Source organism: Lacerta agilis, chromosome 17 (assembly GCF_009819535.1).
Source record: "Lacerta agilis isolate rLacAgi1 chromosome 17, rLacAgi1.pri, whole genome shotgun sequence".
NCBI lineage: Eukaryota > Metazoa > Chordata > Lepidosauria > Squamata > Lacertidae > Lacerta > Lacerta agilis.
In genome coordinates, this window is record NC_046328.1 from 31,125,282 (window position 1) to 31,139,282 (window position 14,001).

General features: G+C 49.4%; 1 protein-coding gene across 1 annotated transcript; it reads right to left on the reverse strand.

Annotated features, from left to right (window-relative positions):
• Positions 1 to 2,481: 2,481 nt before the first annotated feature.
• On the reverse strand, positions 2,482 to 11,404 carry MTX1 (metaxin 1). The gene is made up of 8 exons (XM_033174817.1): positions 11,270 to 11,404; positions 9,879 to 9,948; positions 8,801 to 8,880; positions 7,893 to 7,985; positions 6,353 to 6,535; positions 5,666 to 5,742; positions 4,293 to 4,447; positions 2,482 to 2,871 (listed from the first exon to the last, which is right to left on the reverse strand). The coding sequence occupies exons 1-8, from the start codon at positions 11,348 to 11,350 to the stop codon at positions 2,645 to 2,647; spliced, it is 966 nt and encodes a 321-aa protein (XP_033030708.1). The 5' UTR covers positions 11,351 to 11,404; the 3' UTR covers positions 2,482 to 2,644.
• Between the last annotated feature and the right edge of the window lie 2,597 nt (positions 11,405 to 14,001).

Consider the following 14,001-nt stretch of genomic DNA (forward strand, 5'->3'; position numbering starts at 1 on the left):
GGAGTTTTTTTTGGGGGGGTGGAGAGCGGCCTACATTCAGAGCAATGCAGTATTTACAGGTAAGCTGCTTTTGCACATGGAGGTTCCATTAAGCCACCAGAGAGCCTTGAAAAGGCGCAGGCAAGGGCGCAGTGGTGTGGGGTTGCAGGGGGTCGAAAACCCATTACCATTTCTGCAGCATGGAGACCTGACTAGATCGATGCAATGCACTCATACCTGTTATTAATGTGCAAGATAATACTGCATAATATTTGAAGGTTTTATAATCTTAGAATGGGGCGTGGCTGTGGCTATCATGAAGTTCTGAATTTGCTGCTATACTACTGCCCATCAGCCCTCGCCAGCTTGGGGGGGGGAGAGGGGAGGAAGGAAATACCTGGTTGGAGACAGCAGTGCTTGATTCCCAGCTGATGGGAACCACAGAAAGGCAGAATGCTCTTGTGCCCGAGTCCTGCTTGCGAGTTTCCCAAAGGCACCTGGTTGGCCAAGGTGAGAACAGGACGCTGGACTTAGTATCACAGAACTGGAAGGGCCACGAGGGTTATGCTGTCCAACCTACTGAAATGCAGGCATCTTCTTTGCCCAATGTGGGCTTGAACCCGCCACCCTGAGTGCTGACCTTTAAAGCCCTAAACGGCCTTGGTCCTGTATACCTGACGGAGCGTCTCCACCCCCATCGTCCAGCCTGGACACTGAGGTCCAGCTCCGAGGGCCTTCTGGCGGTTCCCTCCATGCGAGAAGTGATGCTACAGGGAACCAGGCAGAGGGCCTTCTTGGTAGTGGCACCTGCCCTGTGGAACATCCTCCCAGCAGATGTCAAGGCAATAAGAAGAAGAAGAAGAAGAGTTTGGATTTGATATCCCGCTTTTCACTACCCGAAGGAGTCTCAAAGCGGCTCACATTCTCCTTTCCCTTCCTCCCCCACAACAAACACTCTGTGAGGTGAGTGGGGCTGAGAGACTTCAGAGAAGTGTGACTAGCCCAAGGTCACCCAGCAGCTGCATGTGGAGGAGTGGAGACGCGAACCCGGTTCACCAGATTACGAGTCTACCGCTCTTAACCACTACACCACACTGGCAACTAGTTTACTTTTACTTTCAAAAGACAACTGAAGGCGGCCCTGCTTAGGGAAGCTTTTGTTTAATAGATTATTGTATTTTAATATTCTGCTGGAAGCCACCCAGAGTGGCTGGGGAAACGCAGCCAGATGGGCGGGGTATAAATAAATTATTATTATTATTATTATTATTATTATTATTATTATTATTAGTCTCATAAGATTAAGTGTCTCTATCCTGCCTTGGTCAGACCACACACCTGGAATACGGCACCACAATTTAGGAAGGATGTTGACAAGCTGGAAGGTGTGCAGAGGAGGGCAACCAAGAAGCCTGAGTTTCTGGAAACCCAAGTCTTACGAGGAGCAGTTGATGGAGTTGGGCATGTTCAGCCAGGGAAAGAGGGGACTGAAAGGAGAAAGGCTAGCCTCCTCTTCAAATATCTCAAGGGCTGCTGCCACATGGAAGATGGAGCAAGCTTGTTTTCTCCAGCTTCAAGTTACAGCAAAGGAGATTTTGACCAAGTATCAGGGAAAAAATTCCCGACAGCAAGAGCTGTTTGACAGTGGAACGGTGTCCCTCGGGAGGTGGTGGACTCTCCTTCCTTGGAGGTTTTAAAGCAGAGGTCGGGTGGCCATCTGTCACGGATGCTTATTTAAGATTCCTGCATTGCAGGGGGTCAGACTGGATGACCCTCGGGGTCCCTTCCAACTCTTGTGACTTTATGCTTTACCGACTTGGTGGGCCTTTGGCCTGATCCAGCGGAGCTCTTATGTTTTTTTATGCTGGTGGAGTCACCCAGTGAAAATCGGTGGTGCCCCCCGATTCAAGGCCGACCTAAGAAAGGTCTTGTCCTGCACTACGGGATGCAGAATCCGCCCGTCCCATTCAACGTGGCCAACAGCTAGGGATAATGGCAGTTGCCGTGTAGCAACATCTAGAGCAGTAGTTCCCAAATTTCTCCTCCCCTCACTTGAAAATCACAGATGGTCTCAGCAGTTGGCTTTTTTTTTTTTTGCCTCCTGTCGATGTGCTAAACGTTGCATTTTAAAATTGCATTTTATTGCTTTTCTATTTCTTACACTGATATTCTATTGCATTACCACTCACATTCTATGGAATTCAAATTGCAACGCAATAAAAAAATGCAATCTAAGAAGGAAAAGAAGCAACAATTCTTATTTTTATTTTATTTTTTAAAAAACCCTCAATAAGGATATTTAATGCCACGGACTACCTCAGCGAAGCTTTAAAGGCCGCCGAGGGTCGATGAACCACAGTTTGGGAACTTCCCGGATCTCGAATTTCATGGGGAGGAAAGGCCAGTCCGGACCCTTTCGACGGCCGTCTCCCCACAAAAAACAGGTTCCGATCCGACTTAGAGGTTGGCGACGCAGGGTGAAAGAAAGTTGTCTGGCAGAGGTTGGATCACAGAGGTTTATTGGGCCCGACTGGGTCCGTCCCCCCCCCAATGATTCTGGAATGAACGAGAGGGTAGAGTCTGAGGGGGCGACAGGGACGGTCTGGGTCCAGCGAGGTACAAAAACAACGGTCCGTTTGGAGAACGCAGAGCAGGTCCCTGGAGCTCACTCCTCTTCCTCCTCTTCTTCCTCCTCGAGGGCGATGGCGCGAGGGCCGCCATGCCGGGGCTGCTGCTTCTGGACCGAGACGATGCCAGTGAGGAGAGCGTAGCCGACCATCGCCAGCAGGCCCACCAGCACCGACAGGACCTGGTTGCGGCGCTTGTGCGGCTCCTCCTCACCGTCGCTCCCGTCCCCAGCGGCTGCCTTGGGGGCGCTGGGCGGTGGGTCGCCTGAGGGAGAGAACCGGCGCGGCCATCAGGGGGAAGAATCGCAACGTGACGTAGGCAAGATGGCGGAGGTGTGGCGGCTGAGGCGACTCATCGGTCAGAGCAGGGCTGGGGAAGGTGGCGCTGCCCAGACGCGGCTAGACTCCAGCTCCCATCATCCCTGGCCGCTGGGAGGCAGAGAACATTCTGGTACTACAACCCCCACCATCGCTGGCCAGGGCTGATGGGAGTTGGAGTCCAAAAGCAACTGGAGGTTCTCCCTAGATATGAGAAGAAGGGGGTGAAATCCTATTTCCCATGGGCCTTCCTTCCCTCCCAGCAAGTTACCAACACGCCATTCTGGTTTCAGTACCTGATTAAAACATTTTTGCTTAGGCAAGTTATCCAGACATGCAGAAATCATTTTATTTCTTTTTAAGCTACCATTGGTTTTAAAATAACTGCTTGGAATATTTTCAACACCTGCTTTTAGCCTGTCTTTTCTTGATAATAATTTTATTTATTATTATTATTATTCTTTATACGACACCCATCTGATTGGGGCGCTGCAAACCACGTCGAGGGGGGGTTGTTATTTTTTTTAAAAAAAGAAATATTGGTATATAAATGTTGTTGAAAATAAGCCCTCCTGCTGGCCGTCCTCAAGATCAGACCTGCTGAAGTTAATGCGCATGACCAACTTAAGGGCCATTCATTTCAATGTGTCTCCTTATGGGTGGAAACTAAGAAACAAGCCTAAATTGCTAAAATAATGCATTACATAAGAAATCAGTCAATGGAATTAGGATGCCAGATTTGCCAGCGTAATGGTTAGAGTGTCAGACTAGGAGAGAACAGGGTTCAAATCCCCACCCCGACCGTGAAAAGTCGCTGGTTGCCTCCCAGCCTAACCTTACCTCACAGGGTTGTTGTGGGGATTAAATAGGAAATGGGGCAGAGAACCATGTACGCCACATTGAGCTCACTGGAGAAGGTAAGATATAAATGCAATATATATCCCTCGCTGCAAGAAATGAAGTTGACAGGGAACCAGGCAGAGGGCCTTCTCAGTAGTGGCACCCGCCCCGTGGAAGGCCCTCCCATCAAGGAAATAAACAACTATTTGACTTTTCAAATACACTTGAAGGTGGCCCTGTATAGGGAGGTTTTTAATGTTCAATGTTTTATTATGCTTTTATATTTGTTGGAAGACGCCCAGAGTGGCTGGGGCAACCTAGCCAGATGAGCTGGGTACAAATAATAACATTATTCTTAAAACTGTTGCATTATTGGTAATTATAAATAATGAATTTTCCAGTGCCATCTTGATCTTTTGCCCATTTGCCCCCGGCCGCCTGGGGTTTGCTGTGGTTCCTTCCTCCTCTCCCACCCTGCGTCCCTTTCTCGCTCCCCCCTCTCAGGCGACAGCAGAACCAAGCACCCACCTTCATCCCAGGGGAAGTAGAGACTTAAGATGGACGTGCAATAATTGCAGAGGTTTGGGAGGGACTTGAGGTGCTGCTGGAATTTCCCGTTGGGCAGTTTGGCTTTCAGGAGTGGGGCCAAGTGGCTGAAGACAATGGCGTCCAGGGAGGCAGGCCTGAAAAGAGGAGGGAGGAAAGAAAGAAAGAAAGAAAGAAAGAAAGAAAGAAAGAAAGAAGGAAGGAAGGAACAGAAGAGGTGAGGGAATCCCCAGCAGGGCAATAGGCGAAGGCTAACCCTCTCCTGTCAGCAGTGTGCTGGACTTGGGAGTCCAGGGTTCAAATCCTGTGGCCTACACACTGGTCTGTCTGCAGGTTTACAAACCACTTCACAGCCCAAACTTACCAAAATGCTGCACAATGAAGAGATTAAATGGGGATTAAATGAGGAGGGAAAGAGAACCATATAAGTAATAAATTATTATTATTATTATTATTAGTCATACCTTAGATCCCGAACGCCTTGCAAGTCGAACGTTTTGGCTCCCAAACGCCGCAAACCCGGAAGCGAATGTTCCAGTTTGTGAACGTTCTTTGGAACCCGAACGTCTAGTGGGGCTTCCACGGCTTCCAATTGGCTGCAGGAACCTCCTGCAGCCAATCAGAAGATGCGCTTTGGTTTCCAAACGTTTTGGAAGTCGAACGGACCTCCGGAATGGATTCCGTTCGACTTCCAAGGTACAAATGTATTATTATTGTCATGTGCCACCTTGAGCTCCTTGGAGGAAAAGGTTGCCTATAAATGCCGTAAATCAGGGATGTCCAACAGGTCGATTGCGATCTACTGGTAGATCCCCATGAGGTTTTGGTAGATCACGGTCGATCTCTGGCTCCCTTTCCTTAGCGTTGCTAAAACTGACTCCTGCCCTGCCCCCTTGCCCCACCCTCCATTGTTGTATGATCTCTGGAAGGGAAGATGGAGCTTTCCCTGTGCTGCTGTTTTCATCCATAGAGATCTTTTTGTGAGTGACTTTACCCCTTTGTCTCTTGCCTTTAAACCCCCCCCCCCAAAAATGGAAGTTCCCCCTCAAAAAGCTTTTTTTTAACCCCCAAAAAAGTTCAACAACTTTGAGCTGAACCCTTGCCATTTTTTAATCCTGAAAGTAGATCGCAGTCACTTGAGAGTTGGCTACCCCCGCAGTAAATAAATGCCAAGCGTCGCCATTGTTTGGCTAAATTAATGTGAAAAAAGACAGTGCCTCCAAGCATGGGCAGAGTGTGTTCCCACTCACGGCAGAATAAGGAGACATTAAAGAACTGCAGGGATTCCAATTCCTAAGGGGACTTTGCACGCTCTCACGGGAGCCTGTACTTCCGCTCACAAACGGCGAACTTACGAATCTCCGAAAAAGAACTTCTGCCTGCCAAGGCGTTGGGACAGCAGCGTCAGGCACTCGCGGGCTTCCCGGTACAGCTGTGGGGCACAGGGAGAGAAAAACGTTGTCAGGCTGCGACCCCCTGCCATTCCCAAGCACTGCCCCTTGACGCCTAACCCAGGGGTCAGCAACCTTTTTCAGCAGGGGGCCGGTCCACCGTCCCTCAGACCGTGTTGGGGGCCGACTATATTTTGAAAAAAAAAAAAAAAAATGAACGGATTCCTATGACCCACAAATAACCCAGAGGACGCATTTTAAATAAAAGGACACATTCTACTCATGTAAAAACACGCTGATTCCTGGACCATCCGCGGGCCGGATTTAGAAGGCGATAGGGCCAGATCCGGCCCCCGGGCCTTAGGTTCCCTACCCCTACCCCTACCCCCCAGACACCTTACCCCGCTAAGAACCACCTGCTTCTTTGGCCTGTGGAAAAGACCCTCTGTCCAGGCAAGCAAGAGTTCAAGGACCGCCCTAGGGAGTGCGAATCGGGGGCCAGCTGAGGGGTGTGGCCCTGAGGAAAGGAGGCGGGGCCTTGGAAGAGTTCCGAGGGCCAGGGGGAGAGGGCGGGAGGGCCGCCTCTGAAGTTCTCCACCACCCTGCTGTCGCTGCACGTGCTTGTTTCGGCCTCATTCTGCTCCCACTGACCTCCTTCTCCAGCTCCTCTTCGTTGTCCAGGCAGTTTTCCCCGCAGACCATCTGCAGCCGCTCCAGCTGCCGCTTCTGCATGCGGCCCGGGAGGAAGAAGTTCAGCGGGAAGGGGATGGCCTCCCCGTACCACTTCCGGGTGTGCTCCACATAGTTTTTGGCATCCACCCAGAACGTGTGGATCTGTCAGGGGAAAAAGGAAGCCTGATGGGATAACAGCTCCTCCATTTCTTTGTTGTTTGCTGCATTTATATCCCTCCTTGCTCTCCCCACCCCTCAGTTCTCTCCCCACAACAACCCTGTGAGGTAGGTTGGGCTGAGGGGCAGAGGCTGGCCCAATGTCACCCAGTGAGCTTCATGCAGACTGGCAGCTAGACTGGTGACTGGGAGCGGCCGCCGAGACCACGTAACACCAGTCTAGAAAGACCTATACGTTTCCGAGCACAATTCAAAGTGTTGGTGCTGACCTTGAAAGCCCTAAACGGCCTCGGTCCAGTATATCTGAAGGAGCGTCTCCACCCCTATCGATCTACCTGGACACTGAGGTCCAGTGCCGAGGGCCTTCTGGCGGTTCCCTCGCTGCGAGAAGCCAAGATACAGGGAACCAGGCAGAGGGCCTTCTCGGTAGTGGCGCCCGCCCTGTGGAACGCCCTCCCACCAGATGTCAAGGCAATAAGCAACTATTTTAGTTTTACTTTTAAAAGACAACTGAAGGCGGCCCTGCTTAGGGAAGCTTTTGTTTAACAGATTGTTGTATTTTAATATTCTGTTGGAAGCCACCCAGAGTGGCTTTAAATTATCTATTTAAAGTAGATAATTAAATGAGCCAATTAAATGAATTTGGATATGCAGAAGATGTTAAAAAATAAATCTAAGGAACCGCAGAAAGAGGGGGAAGGAAGTCAAACTTCACTCTCCTGTCTTGTGGCTTCCAGCAACTTGTACAGTCATACCTCTGGTTGCGTTCACTGCGGGTTGCGTTCGCTACAAGTTACAAACACACCAAACCCGGAAGTACCGGAATGGGTTACTTCCGGGTTTTGGCGCACGCGCAGAAACACTAAATCGCGCTTTGTGCGTGCGCAGATACGGCGCTTCAGTTTGCGCTCTTTTCATGCTGCAAATGGGCCTCCGGAATGGATCCCGTTCGCAACCAGAGGTACCACTGTATTCAGAATTATTACTCCCTCCAGCCATTCAGGCAAAGAATAGCCATTATTGCTAGCAGCCACTGAGTCTTGCCCTCTGTGAATTTCTGCAGTCCTCTTTTTGGCCATCACTACCTCCTGTGGCAGTGAGTTCCACAGTTCAACTATGCGAGGAGGAGAAGTAGGGGTGTTTTTTTGTGTGGCTGCATAATCTGTCGCTTTTATTCATTCAAACTCGGCTTCCCTTTCCTGCATGAAAGGGAAAGTCAGACCCGTCAGTCACAAACAGAGCAGCGACAGCCTGTTTGGGCCCCGACCCCACAAGTCTGGGGTGTAGGGTGGTTGGAGGCCCCCGATCGACGCAGCAACTTCTCCCGCCTGCCCCGACTCACCAGCACAGGCAGGAGCTTCTCCTGCAACAGGGACACAAAGGCGAGTGTGTCGGCCCCCTGCCGAGCAGAGAGGTCGTAGTCTGCGTTGAATTTCTGCAGGGTGGGAGGGAGAGAGGATCAGGGCAAGGACGAAGGTCCCCCACAGCTCCCTCAGGATCTGGCATGGGGAGGGGGTGCTGCTGGCACATTTGGGCTCATGTGGTGGTGTTTTTATTATTATTAAATTTTTTAATTACCATCAAATTATTATCAGGTTGTTGTTGTTCTTATACCACCCTTTATCAAAAGATCACAGGACAGTGTTTGTTTGTTTAATTAAATTTGTGTAAAGGTAAAGGGACCCCTGACCATTAGGTCCAGTCGTAGTCGACTCTGGGGTTGTGGCGCTCCTCTCGCTTTATTGGCTGAGGGAGCCGGCGTTTGTCCACAGACAGCTTCCGGGTCATGTGGCCAGCATGACTAAGCCGCTTCTGGCGAACCAGAGCAGCGCACGGAAACACCATTTACCTTCCCGCCGGAGCGGTACCTACTGGCACTTTTAGGCGTGCTTTCGAACTGCTGGGTTGGCAGGAGCTGGGACCGAGCAACGGGAGCTCACCCCATTGCGGGGATTCAAACCGCCAACCTTCTGATCGGCAAGTCCTAGGCTCTGTGGTTTAACCCACAGTGCCACCCGCTGTATATCCGCAGGTCTCAGTGCGGTTACAACAAAATCTCACAAAAAAACAACAACAACCCAATAACCCCTCCCCAACACATTTTAAAAGGGCCTTGGATGTCCCTCACTGCTAGAGAGGTTGGGCAACTGTGATTTCAGAACTGGGGGGGGGGGGACGACTCCCTACCTCTGCCCCCACCCCACCATGATTGCCCCAGAGGCGATCCCAAGGAGGCTGTAAGGGAGATACCTGTTTCCTGAGGTGGGTGATGATCTGCTGAGTGTCTGAGATTATGCCTTCATCTTTTGTCTTCAGGGCTGGGAGGGTCCCTGCAAATAGACAACAGGGGCAGGTTACTGGGTTGCTTTCCAGGCACAGTTAGGAGCGCTGGGTTTCAGCCCCGAAGCCCTCCACAAGTGACCCACTGAATCAGGGAGTGTCCCAAAAAGGAAATGTTATGGGGAACTGATAACCTTTGATCACAAGGCAGACACAGTGTCCATGGCCCCAGGGCTGGTTCTCCTTAATTTGTTTATGTTGCAAATCAGAAATAAAAGAAGTCATAACACATCTGTTAACCGCTGCAAGAACAACCATTGCCAGGACATGGAGATCATTGCAATTATTCAATATGGACCAATGTCATAATGCAATTGGGCGAACAGCATTATTGGAAAAACCGACACAAAAATTAAAAGGAGCAAGAGGCCAAAAGAAACGCAACAATTTTTATGCAATCTGGGGCGACCCGAATTACACAAATAATGAGGCATGTGTGGGACAGCAGTACCCATCGTCTACTGCACAGTTTGGTGTGCACGAAGCACATATTTTAATTATTTTTTGCTCCTTCCTCCCGCCTTCATATAAACTCCTGTAGATCAAAATTGCTGTAGATACAAAATCTCTCTCTTTGCAGTCAACAATCCAAGCCAATATATGTTGTGATGCATCGTTTCGTGTCTGTTAAAATTGTGATCGTTTTGGTATATAACTTTGTTAGTGCCTTTAAAGACATTTCTCTGAATGTTTGCCGTTGTTTTATTATTTTTGATTTTCATTTTGTGTAATGCTTGCATGTCGTGTGCTCTAATAAAAAAGTAAAACGAAGAATAAGATTTGCCCAATGGCCCATCTAGTCCAGCATCCTGTTCTCACAGGTGTCTCTCAGAAAAACCCACAAGCAGCACCCGAGCACAAGAGCCCTCTCCCCTCCTGTGATTTCCAGGTACTGGTGTTCTGAAACTTTAACTACGGTACCAAGCACCTGTGCAGAAAGGAGGAGGCAGATGTCCCTCAATTTCCACGCTTCCCACGAAAATCTTACCTGAGGGGCTTCGCCAAGGATTTGTGATTTTGTGAACCTTGAGGGGTGCACCTGTGAAACGGGCGTAAGTCTGGAAAGAAGGGGAGGGGAAACAAGCTGAGATTTGTGTATTTATTTATTACATTCCCTCAAGGAGCTCAGTGTGGCTTATAAAATCCCCTCTCCCCCCCTACAACAACCTTGTGAGGTAGGAAAGGCTATGAAGGAGTAAGTGACCAAGCCCACACACAGTGAGCTCCATGGCTGAACGCCGGTCTTCCCAACCCTAATTCACACAACACATTCAAAGTGCTATGATACCCCTTTACATAGTCATGGCTTCCCCCCTCCCGCACCAAAGAATTCTGGGAGCTGTAGTTTGTTCAGGGATTGTTAAGGGATGAAGAGAATTGTTTGGAGGAGACACCTATTCTGGAACTACAATTCCCAGAGTGGTTTAACAATCAACCCCTCTCTCTGGGGAACTCTGGGAATTACAGCTCCGTGAGGAGAACAGGGGTCTCCTAACAACTCTGAGCACCCTTAACAAACTACAGCTCCCAGAATTCTTTGGGGGAACCCATGACCAATCTGCCCAATGGCCCATCTAGCTGTCACTAAGGGCAACCGGTTGCCCCAATGGGAAGCCCACAAGCTGGACCCGGGTGCAACAGCAGCTGTCTCTCCACTTGTGGTTTCCAATAACTGTTGTGTCTAAGGTGGTAGGCCTAACTGGTTTGGCAGTAGCCCCTAATAAGTCTTAGCCTCCGTGAATCTGTCAAATCAGCAGATTAAAAAGAAACTTTTTAAAATAATGATTGCAAGGGGGAGGCTACAAACAACTCACCCCAGGGGGAAAATAAACCCAAAGCCAGTGACTAAATCACAGCTATAAACACAGCACTGGCCCATACTGTAATTAGCTAAAATACCTTTTACCATATGGTAGAAGGTCATGAAGAAAAGCGATAAAGTTTAAGGGTTACATATTCCTTTAAAATGTTAACAACCCTCTGAGAATTGCAGGTTTGCTTGCCAAACTTTTGTTTTCTTAAACTGGCCCTGCTCCTTAGTTTTAAAAAGGCGGGGAGGGGGGTGGAAACCGTCACCTTGGGCGCTTTGCTTCTTATAATAACCTGCTTTGCTTAAGCCTAAACTCCAACGCTGCCGACTTTCTGCCTGCTAAAAAGCACCGGAGCAGCGCTGGGGACTGAAGTTGGCCCAGGGAAAGGGCGAAGAGCAGCCAGGAGGTAAAGGCGTGGCCACTCGTCTTTCCCCAAATCCTCCCCACTATGCCAGGGAGGAGGCAGAGGCTGCGTCCCAAAGGGCAAAGCTTTTGGGGAGACCCTGCGGCGCCCCCGTTTGGGGAGGGGGGGTCCCCTGCTCGACGCCGCACGCTCTCCAAGGCTCACCAAAACGGCCAGGCAGTCGGGATCCACCGACGGCAACCCCCAGCCGCCAGCCCAGCAGTACAGCTCCATGGGCGCCGCCATGTTGCAGCCCTTCCGACCCGGAACAACACGCTCAGAGGAGGTGGAGGGGTGTAGAAAAGAGAAGTCACTCCGATTCCGTCCAGACAGTCTCTGCGCGCAAAAACGTGCGCTCTGCGCTTCGGGCGCAGCGGAAAAACGGCCCCGATCGCAGCGCGGAAATTCAACCCGGTTCTGCGTTCGATGGCGAAGGGGGAGCTGGCTTTCCCCTCGACTTTCTCTTGAACCCGAGCCTTAGGGGCGTGTTTGACTCGGGAGTACCCGCACGAAGGCTTCAAACAGCGCGCTTTTCCTAGCCACGGTCTACCCAGGAGTAAGCCCCACTGAGTTTGGAGAGGCAGGCTTGCTTTCTCGGGGAAGGGGAACTAGGATCGCAGACAGACTTCTTCCACCAAAGTGGCGTGCTTGTAGCAACACGCAACTTTAAAAGTTCATGGCTCCCCCCAAAGGTGCCAGTTCTCACCGTGAAATTGTTACAGTAAGTGCCACACTTTTAACCTTTGGGGGGAAGTGCTGGTACTGCGTACCCTTGAGTACCCCCAGAAAAAGCCCTTGTTGTTGTTGTTTGTTTAGATCTGGCCTCTTATCCCCAGGATTCAAGGTGGCTTCCAACATTTGCACACAACCTTATACAAAGTAAAAAAAAAAAGCAAAATAAGCTGTTTGACATCTGATGCCCTTTTAAAATGTGTTGCAGAAGGAGATTATTGGGTTGTCATTGTTTTTATTACATATCTTGTGTTTTTTATATTGTGATTTTAGGTTGTGAACCGCCCTGAGATCTACTGGTATAGGGTGGCATACAAATTCAATTAAAAATAGATAGAGAAAAGCTATAATTACAACACATCAGAACGCATTTGGAGCCAGTGGCCTTAATTTTCAAGGGCTGGTCTGTACAGGAAGGTTTTATACTACCTATAGAAGGGATAACAAGGAGAGAGCCAGTCTGGCTTCTCTCAGGAGGGAATTCCACAACGTGGGAGCAGCCACAGAAAAGGCTCTGACTTCTCACCCCTAACCTTGCTACTGATGTTGATGGATAAGCACAGAAGGCTTTTGCCTTACTTCTGAGTAACTGCTGCTCAGCCCCCACACAAATGAGGATTGCACTTCCAGTGCTACTACAGTATTGTGCATGAGAAGATTTTCACACTAGGTAACATTAAAGGAAAGGAAAATTTTCTCTGAGTGTGCCTTTCCTTTACCATAATATAGGGGTGGTGAACTTAAAGCCGGGGGGGGGGGTTGGGATGCAGCCCTCCAGTCCTTTCTATCTGGCCCTTGAAACACTCCCCAGGCCACACCCTTTCTCTCCAGGCCACACCCCTCCCCAGCCCTCTTTTGCACCCGGCCCCTGACTAAAATTTGCTTTCATTTTGCCCCCCGACCCAACCCCTATTCCTTTCAAAGAGCTACAATTTCAACGTCGCCTGGGAACAGGGGTGGGTCATTAAACCATTTGGGGAAGTGTAGCTCTGGGAGAGGAGCAGGGCGCCTCCTAACAGATCTCAGCACCCTTAATGAACTATAGTTCCCAGGATTTGTGGGGGAGCCATGAGTGTTTGAAGTGATATGGTGATGCTTTAAATGTACAGAGCAGAGGGGGGGCCTTGGTGTGTCAGAGTCAACATTCTTAGCTTCCACCTGCTTTTTTTGTGTATTACCAAAAGGAGCATCTCTTTGTACAACTCCCCCCGTCCCCCCTGCACAACTCAGCACACACATGCAGAGGCCATTGGATAGCTCAGTTGGTTAGAGCGTGATGCTGATAATACCAAGGTTGCAAGTTCGATCCCCATATGGGACTGACATTTTTCTGCATTGCCATGGGTTGGACTAGATCAGTGATGGCGAACCTTTTTGAGCCCGAGTGCCCAAACTGCAGCGGAAAACCAACTTTTTTATTTCAAAGTGCCAACACTGCAATTAAACCTGAATATCGAGGTTTTTAGTTAGAAAAAACTCCTACAGTTGTCCAAACATTTGCAGTCTTAAAAGTAAAAATAAAACACAATAACAAAGTTTTCAATGTTACAGTTTTTTATTGAAAAAAACCCATAAACTCTACATGTGCATGTATTTTAGACAAAGGGATACTCAACTTGTAATAATGATTATATGCCAGACTGACATTGTATGGAACAAGCCTTGTTGTTGTTGTTCAGTTGTGTCCGACTCTTCGTGACCCCATGGACCAGAGCACGCCAGGCACGCCTATCCTCCACTGCCTCTCGTAGTTTGGCCAAACTCATGTTAGTAGCTTCGAGAACACTGTCCAACCATCTCGTCCTCTGTCGTCTCCTTCTCCTTGTGCCCTCTATCTTTCCCAACATCAGGGGAAATGGATCAGAATGGATAGGTTTGATCTTCTTGCAGTCCATGGGACTCTAAAGAGCCTCCTCCAGCACCATAATTCAAAAGCATCAATTCTTTGGCGATCAGCCTTCTTTATGGTCCAGCTCCCCCTTCCATACATCACTACTGGGAAAACTATAGCTTTAACTATACGGACCTTTGTCGGCAAGGTGATGTCTCTGCTTTTTAAGATGCTATCTAGGTTTGTCATTGCTTTTCTCCCAAGAAGCAGGCGTCTTTTAATTTCGTGACTGCTGTCACCATCTGCAGTGATCATGGAGCCCAAGAAAGTAAAA